Source organism: Acyrthosiphon pisum, chromosome A1, assembly GCF_005508785.2.
Source record: "Acyrthosiphon pisum isolate AL4f chromosome A1, pea_aphid_22Mar2018_4r6ur, whole genome shotgun sequence".
In the NCBI taxonomy this organism is placed as follows: Eukaryota; Metazoa; Arthropoda; class Insecta; order Hemiptera; family Aphididae; genus Acyrthosiphon; species Acyrthosiphon pisum.
In genome coordinates this window covers 140,487,729-140,496,810 of record NC_042494.1, presented here as the reverse complement: position 1 = coordinate 140,496,810, position 9,082 = coordinate 140,487,729, and the positions used below count along the sequence as shown (strand labels likewise).

Sequence of the window (9,082 nt, the reverse complement as noted above, 5' to 3'; positions counted from 1 at the left end):
GATACATTGTTACAATAGCAGTTGAAAAATATTACAAATCCATAGGCACAATTTTTTTTTTATAAGCATTTGAAGTTAAAATCTTGACAAAATTTATCAAATTTAAAATTGAATAATTATTTCGTAGTTAAAAAATTATAAAATGTTCAACTTTTATATCTAAGGATTGAAAATTTAAAAGAAGATTCCACGTAAATATTTAACTCTGTTACCAAAAATTCTAAGAAATACATTAGCACAGTTTATTTTTATAGTAATTTTAAGTTCAAATTTGGACGAAATTACATATTAAAAAACCTGGAATAACTATTTTAGTTATTTAGTTGTGATTGTAATGATTGTATAATATTATTTGTGGGTACTTGAAACTTCTAAAGTATACTATTATATATCTATGATAGTACCACGGTTTGTTGTTGATGTATAACGCGTTACCTAATGGATATTGTGATATGATTAATTTGGAATTTATTATTAATACCTATTATAGGTCAATTTTTTTTTAATACTATAGATAAGTATACCTATAATAGGTATGTCTAATACTTAGACTGACAAACCGTCTCCGCTCAGAATCGTTTTTCTTATACAGTGATATTATATCATTGAATTAAAATGTAATACTATCCATTATACAGTGACCCACTTGTAACCCCTACTGTACAGCAGAGCGACATCCACTTACCCACCTTTTTTTTATTTTAAAACATTTTATTTTATTTTCATTAAATATATAATAGATTATAAATGTATAGGTATGTTTGATCTACTTAAAACAATAAAAATTAAAAATATATATAATTAATAATTTATAAAAATGGCAATAAATTCAGACATTTACTGATTCTATTGTTGTTTCTAAACACATATTTTTTAGCTTTTGTTCATATTTATTTTTATTTATTAAAACTTTACCAGTTTAAATATTTAACAATTTAATAATTATTTTTGAATTTGATTCAGTTAATCAAAAATATTCATCTATAATTTATTACATTTATGAAAATATTAGACAACAGGCAAAAAAATAACTTCATATTAAATTATAAAATAATATTATTAAATAGAAATCTTTTATAAAAAATGGGAGGAAAATGTCCTACTTCACCGAAAACAGTCTGGGGGGGGGGGGGGATGTCCGCAATTTGTGTCAAAGTCCCAGTCAAACTACATAAAGTACATTACTTAGTTTAAAAAAAGTATTGTTATACATTACATGGAAATTAGAACTTGGATTTTTGAAATTTTTTTTATGACAATTTGACAGAATATGACAGAATTAATCTGTTATACACATTATCATATACTTATTTCTAAGTATTGATAAACATTTATAGATCTATGATTTTATAATCATAATATGTTATTACTAATAAGTAATAACTAACTTTATTATTATATTATACCTACTACTATAGATATATCTATTGGATTTTGGAACAGAAAAAACCAAAATAACCTCTATATCAAAATATAGGTTTCAGTTCCTAAAAAAATGTATTTTAGGGTTCCGGTGCGGTTTTGGTCCCAAGATTTTCAAAAGGTTTCTGTCCAAAACCGGTCTATTTTGTTACGGTTTCAGTCCCTGCTGCTAAGTCTTCCTCGAATTTAGAAAAATAATGAGGAATCAAAATCTAGAAAACAATGTCGTATTTCTAAAAAAATGTGGATCTAATAGTCATAATGAATGTTATTACGAAAAAACAGAACAAATTCACCAAGCACTGACTACATTAATTGTAATGAGTTGCCTTTATAATTTTGCTGAGTCCTTGGTTTTGTTAGTTCATGGCTGTTGTGGAGCCTAATTATAAAATATCTAGAAATCAAGAAATGTTTTAAAGACTAGATGCATTGAAATCAAACGTTGAAGAGAAGATAAAAAAAGAATTACAAAATGTGATAAGTGTAGTTTGAACCACTGATGTTTGGTCTTCAATGGCTCAAAACTCAGATTATCTGAACCTCCGCTATAAGAACCTTATATAATATCCGAACTACAATTAGCGTATATAAATGTTAAGCACATTGAAGCACTTGTACACCCACATTGGCAGAACGTCATACAGCAATAAATCTATCCAAAAATTTAACTTGTATATTTGATGATTAGGAAGTTAATGGCAAAGTTACAACTGTAATTACAGATAACGCAAAACACATAGTAAATGTTGTAAAATTACTATATGTTACAATAGACGGTGAAAACATGGATGTGACATGTGCAGCTCACATCATTGGCCATCAATATTACACTAAAACAAGAAATATTTTCTGAATTAATAAAACAGTGTAGTGCTTTAGTGGGACATTTTAAACACTCGAATGTAAAAAAAATTAATTTTATGTTTCACTTTGGCAAATTGTTAAACAAACAAGAACAGCTAGGTCTTCCGCATCAATCGTTAGTGCAATGCTGTAAGACACGATGGAACTCAATATATATTTAATGCTAGACCACCTTTAAAAACAGAAGCCCAGTTTCCAATCTATTGGTAGATAGCACAATCACATCTTAATATATTGCGCAGAAATTAGAAATAGCTGAAACCCAATGGTTAAAAATAGAAAATCTAGTAAGTCTCCTCAATCTATGATATGTTGTTACAAATCCATAAGCCAGAGTCAATGGTAATACCATTACTATCAAAATTATTAGATCACCATTTAAAGCATATAGAAACTGATCATCAATATATCATGGATTTCAAATGTACAATAATATTTCATATTTGAAATTAAAGAACGATTGAAACTTGACCATAATGAAACAAATTCTGTCTCTGTCAGACAAATCATATCTTTTCTAGATCCTTGGTATAATGAATAAGAGCAACTGATTGCTACAAGAGAAAAAATTTGTATGGCTGTAAAAGATTTGCTAGAAAGAGATTTAACACACAAGATATAAATTTGAAACAGATTACATCAGTTCAAAGCGGCAATCTTGAATATTTATACAGAAATACAATTATAGTCAATGATAATTTAACTACTCAACTTCAAATTTATATTGCTGAACCTCCATTACGTGTTGATCTAAATCCATTTGAGCGGAGGAAATCAAGAGAAAGCAAATACAATATCTCGCTACATCAGTGAGCTCCAAGAGATGTTTTTCCACTGATGGAAATATAGTGACCTCAAAAAGAAGTTGATTGTTGGCAAAAAAAAGTTGATATGCCGACATTTTTGTTTCAAAATAGAAAATTATTAGTTTAATAATATTTAATGTTATAAAGTTATATAGATATTGAATTATTTTGTTTATTACTATTTATTGTTTATTGTTTATTTATTATAATATAAAAATGGAGACAAAAATGTATAACAATTCATCAATCGAGAACGGCTGGTCCGATTTGGCTCAAATTTTTTTTAACATGTTCGTAACTGCCAGGAGAAGGTTTTTACAAAATGAAATTTTAGGAAAATCCACCGGAAAGGTAGGAAATCTCAAATCTGTATGTCGAAAATACAACAGTGGCGCAACAGTGCATTATATTATATTGGTTGCTATTGGTTAATCGGGCATGTTTGTTGATTTCGTATAATATAAAAATGAATCGCAGAATGTGTTGCTAAGCGCAATAATTCTACTGTACGCGTGTTGTGACTGAACTCCTCCTAAATGGTTAGACCGATTTGAATGAATTTTTTTGTATGCGTTTGTTCATCTGATTTTAGTACGGTAAGGTTAGGTTAGGATTTTGTATTAATTTATTAAATCAATCCACCATAGGTAGAATACGACAAACTTGGTATAACTTTGATACTTTGGAGTTAAATCATACACTAACGTACATACAGCACGGAGTCCGCGATCTACCGCAGGTAGATTGCCTACCTGATAATGTACTGCTGCGAATCAGAATTTTTATTCTGGGTAACGGAAAAGTTAAGATTAATTTTAAAACCATACATCGAATATTAAATAATGAATTGAACAAAGTTTGAGTCACATATAGTTGGTACACTTAATGGGTACAAACAGGTTCAGCTATAGTTAGCACTTAGTTTATTATAATTTGTTACCTATCGTATTATTATTTTTTTATAAATTGTCAATTTATATAGAGTTGTCTTATGTAATAATGACCATCCTTAATCAAGTTATACTTTGCGTTACTGTTAATCAAAATAATTTAATAATCTAATCTAAATTTATATGAGTAAAATCATCTTTGATCTACGAATAAAAATAGAGAACTAAGTTAGAAATATTTTTATATATTTATTTTTATTCATGTATATCCGTAAATTTGTATACTTTAAGTAACAGGTCTTATAAATCGAAACTTAATTTCAAGTGAATATGTAAATACGTGTACACCTGAAATAAGGAGCTCCATTCATATATAAAGTTGATTCACTCTAATATTTAAAATAATGGAGCTAAATGTGATTTACTGACCATAAAGTTGCTATGTTACGCAGTGGTCAGACGGAGACAACACATGCGGGTGTGGTGTCCTCTTAACTATAGATATACTTAAAATTATCACCAAATATTTATGTTAATATTTTCTATAAGCCATACAATTTACATCAAAATGTTTTGACTCTTTTTGATCTATTAATAGGCAAAAGAAATATTATATTGAATAAATCACAAAAATTTGCAGATTTTTTTTTAGTTAAAGATGTATAAAATATTCAATTTGTATAGGCAAGAATTGAACATTTAACAACATGGTTTCTCATAAATTTATCATATCCAAGCCAAAAAATCTATAAAATACATAACCATGGTGTTTATTTTATAAATATTTCAAGTTCAATTTTAGATTTGATTGAAGAATAACATTTTTATATTTTTTAGGTATCTCATTGAAAATTTTAAAGTATACTCCGCGCGGAATAAGAACGTACCCGGGCGGCGGACCAAAACAGGTTTGCCGCGCGCAAGTCGGGCTTATGACTATAACTATATTATGTTTATAACTACGACAAGGTTGCGGGGGAAACCGGTCGCCGCCTGCGCGAGGAGGTACATTCTTATTCTGCGCCGAGTATATATGATAATATTTTATACACAAAATTACATTTTCCAATGCAAAGTTTTCGGAAAAAAATTAATCCAACCTACAGTTTTACAAATAATAAATCACTTTAATAGTAATAACATCATAAAATATACTTAGTAATAAAAGCTGTCGAACAAACTGTCAACGCTAAGAATAATTTTTTTAACATGTACAATGATTTAATATATCATTAAATTCAAAAATGTTATATATGCATTACAGCGATCCAGAATACACTTCATGTACATCAGAGTAGAACCCACTAGCTAAACCTTATTATTTGTTAATTTTTATAAACTATCTAGTTACAGGTTAGACCTTGGTAAGACCAAAGTACCACATGTATAAAAAAAAATTGTTTCATCAAATTATACTACTATGATGTAAATTGAATTCATACCCTTTTTGTATTAATTGATTATCATTGTGATGGTTTGATTCATCAATAATTTCCTCCTTAATCATTCCAGTAAATATTTGATTGTCAATAATTTCCTGTTTAAATACTTGATCATGACATCTAATAAGCGGGCTTGGAAACACTTTAGAACTGTGTATTATATCATTATACCTAAAAGAAATTACAAAAATTGATTTCTTATTAATAGGTTACTAATCAGTAATGTATAAATTAGATACAATGCAAATTATTTTGCATAAGAAATTTATAAAATGTTTATTTTTATATATTATCTAATATTCAAAAATGTAATACTAAATACTATGTAGATTCCTCATCAGTTTATCTTAAACAAAAAAATAAATGTACAGGAAAAATATTTCTCATGGAGCAATTTTCTTATTTTGGTGCAATTCAAAAATGATTAAGCGTAGATACTAGAAATACTTCAAACTTTCAACAGAAATGTATTTTAGTATTTTCTATAAACTATAAAATTTACATCAAAGTATTCTGACTCTTTTTGAGGTATTTATGGGCATATGAAATATTATTTTGAAAAAATCACAAAAATTTGCAAATTATTTTCTAGTTAAAGATGTACATATAAAATGTTCAACTTTAGGTACCTAAGGATTGAAAATTTAAAAAGATGTATAAAATACACAAACACATTTTTTTATAGATTATATAAGTTACATTTTGGACAAAATTAGGTACCTATTTAATTAAAAATATAACATTTTCAGTTATTTTGTTGTAATTAAAAAATATTATTTTGTAGGTATCTCCCTAAAACATGTTATAAGATCATATTTTATACACAAAATTACATTTTCAAATACAAGGTTTTCGAAAAAAAATTAGTCCAACTACAGTAATACGAATAGAAAAATAAATTACTTTAATGGCAATAACATCATAAAATATATGTACTTAGTAATATAGGTTACAGGCTGAGAACGCTAAGAATCATTTTTTGATTAGATACAATCATTTTATATCAATGAAATCAAATTTAACATATCCAATACAGCGAACCACAAATTACACTTTATGTACAGCATAGCAGGAACCACTTGCCAAACCTTTTTATAAACTATCTATATTCTGTTCGCCGAGAAAACACGCAGCGTCACCCATCTATAGCTGCCAGCAGCAGGAATTAACTGCCAACTGGCGTCAGTCGCGAATCTGGAGGGGTAATAGAGCCTCGGCAAGCAACTAGCCATCAGTCTGTAAGCACAGAACCAGCGTGTTCTTTCGGCGAACAGAGTATAGTTATAGGTTAAGCCACAAATATAAAAAATTAATAATATAAAAATTGTTTCATCAAAATTAATATTTTACTGTTATACAATTATAAATTTAATTCATACCCTTTTTGTAATAATTGACTATCATTGTGATGGTCTGTTTTATCAATAATGTCCTCATTAAATATTTGAATATCAATATTTTCCTGTTTAACAACGCCATTAAATACTTGATCATCACATCTAATGGGCGGGATTGACAACACTCTAGATCTGTGAATTATATCATACCTAATACAAATAAGAAATTGCATAAAAATGTATTTTTTTATTGATAGGTTACTATACATTAGATACAATGCACAAATTTAATAATACATAAATTATCATTACAACTAGTTTTATAAAATAAAATGCTTTCATAGTGAAAGTTAAAATTACTGTATTTGCTCACATGGATTTTATCGCATTTGCATCAACTGTTGTACTTGATGGTTCCATATTGACTTGCATCCTCTTTATTGATTGTTTTTCAATTAGGTTCTGTGAATATCAACCATTACAATTAGGTACCTTTCATAGTGAACCTGCAGTTTGGCCATAAAAGAGGTTTGTAGAGGATGCATTTGCACAAATTTATTTGTAAAACTTTTTCTTTGAACTCCACAAATAAAATAAAAACAATGATATTATGTATTTAAAATTGAGAATTGAGTCAGTATTTTTTTTATTATTTTTTTTTTTAATACATTTTCACAATGTTTACCAACAATTTAGTATTTACCAACTATCAAAGACATATTTACAAGGAATGAAGTATATTATAAAGAAGGAGAAAAAAGGATTCCTAATTATCTGTCTTGGATTTTATATACATAATATAGCCCCCACAGTCCCAACAATCAACAATGTCAATTGTCCATAATAACAATTTTTCATTGATGTAAAACCCCGTGTAAAACATTTCTCTTTTTATACATCAACATAAGAACAACCCTATTTTAAACTGACTTTGTTTTAATTTTGCTGAAATATTTGTGGTTGCACTGCTACGGGTTGAGCTGGTTTGGAGTACCAGTTGAAATTTAAAGCAGTAAATAAAATGGATAGTTTTACCAAACATATGACTAAATACGTTTCATTTTATACCTACATTGAAAACATCTATCAGTCTTTGGTATTCAATTTTTATTTACCTACTAAAATGTGGATTAGAATCTCACATCAGGGATACTTTGATTACATATTTTTAGTATATACATTCCTACATAGAAAACAGTAGTCTTCAGTGGGCTAAAGTGCAATTTACCAACCCCCTCAGTGCCAAGTGCCTATATATAACTTTTTTCAATTTTTTTTTTCACATATTTTAACAAGTTGTGGGACACAGTCATTTTTAATATAATACAATGTTTTCGTAACTGGGTAGAGTAGAGATAAAATTTTTAGGTCACCCGTTTAGTAAGATTAGATATAGCACATAAGTCATGTACCTGAAGATAATTGCTCTTTAGCAAAATTAATTCCAAGGCCTACCCAAGGTGGTTTTACACAGCAAATCGAGGGATATTTTGGATTTATTTTGTTAAAAAACGTAAAAAAAAATTAAAATTAGTTATAGGCGCTGCGCATGGCATTCAAGCATGCGCATAAACGTAAAATCGCAAACTTTGAAGGCTACCTATAATATCTAAAATAATAGTTTCCGGTTAAAATTTTTTTTTCGGTGGGTTAAGTGCATTTGTTCGCTTCAGTGTTCAGTATTCTCCTTTTATTTGCCTAGGTACTATAAGCTCTTGATATAATGATATAAGATACATTTATTACAACTTAAAAGATACTTACTGCTCATTCACGCTGGATAATTTCTATCTCCAATGATCCGCACCAACGCTTATAATTACGAAAGTCCAAAAGTCAAATCGTAAGAATACATTAAATTATGTTTATTCTTAAGTAGTAGTGATGACCGACTGCGAATGGTTGACGGGCGTCGGGCGATGTTTTATTTTACCCAAGAAAAATTTTTGAATACAACCATGATTAACTAACCAAGTTATGAATACAACATTACCCGACGAATACCATGACAAAATAAATAGGTATGCTATCAACATAACTAATATTGGTCGAGAACGCGCACCCCTCCCGAACTTCGCCAAGAACTGTGACGTAAACCGTTCTCACCAGCAGAAATAATAATAATAATAAATATAATAATAATGGTATATAACATCGGAGAACGGATGACGTAGTTTTTGTGGTGAGAGAACACACAGTTGCGTATCACAAAGTTGATAGCATACCTATTTATTTTGTCATGAGTTTTACTCACGGACTAAGATACTATCTTAGTCCGTGGTTTTACTTAAGGGGATTCGGTACCGGGATTTTCAGTT

At 28.6% G+C, this 9,082-nt stretch overlaps 1 protein-coding gene across 1 annotated transcript in view; it reads right to left on the bottom strand.

Moving 5' to 3' along the window:
* LOC100163406 (zinc finger protein 345) overlaps positions 1-9,072 on the bottom strand; it is a 21,343-nt gene extending 12,271 nt beyond the window's left edge. Inside the window, exons 1-4 of the mRNA XM_003247074.3 lie at positions 8,529-9,072; positions 7,138-7,226; positions 6,807-6,974; positions 5,428-5,598 (exon numbers count right to left, since the gene is read on the bottom strand). Of these exons, the coding sequence (XP_003247122.1) occupies positions 5,428-5,598; positions 6,807-6,974; positions 7,138-7,196 (398 nt within the window). The 5' untranslated portion in view covers positions 7,197-7,226; positions 8,529-9,072. The remainder of the gene's footprint in view (positions 1-5,427; positions 5,599-6,806; positions 6,975-7,137; positions 7,227-8,528) is intronic.
* Between the last annotated feature and the right edge of the window lie 10 nt (positions 9,073-9,082).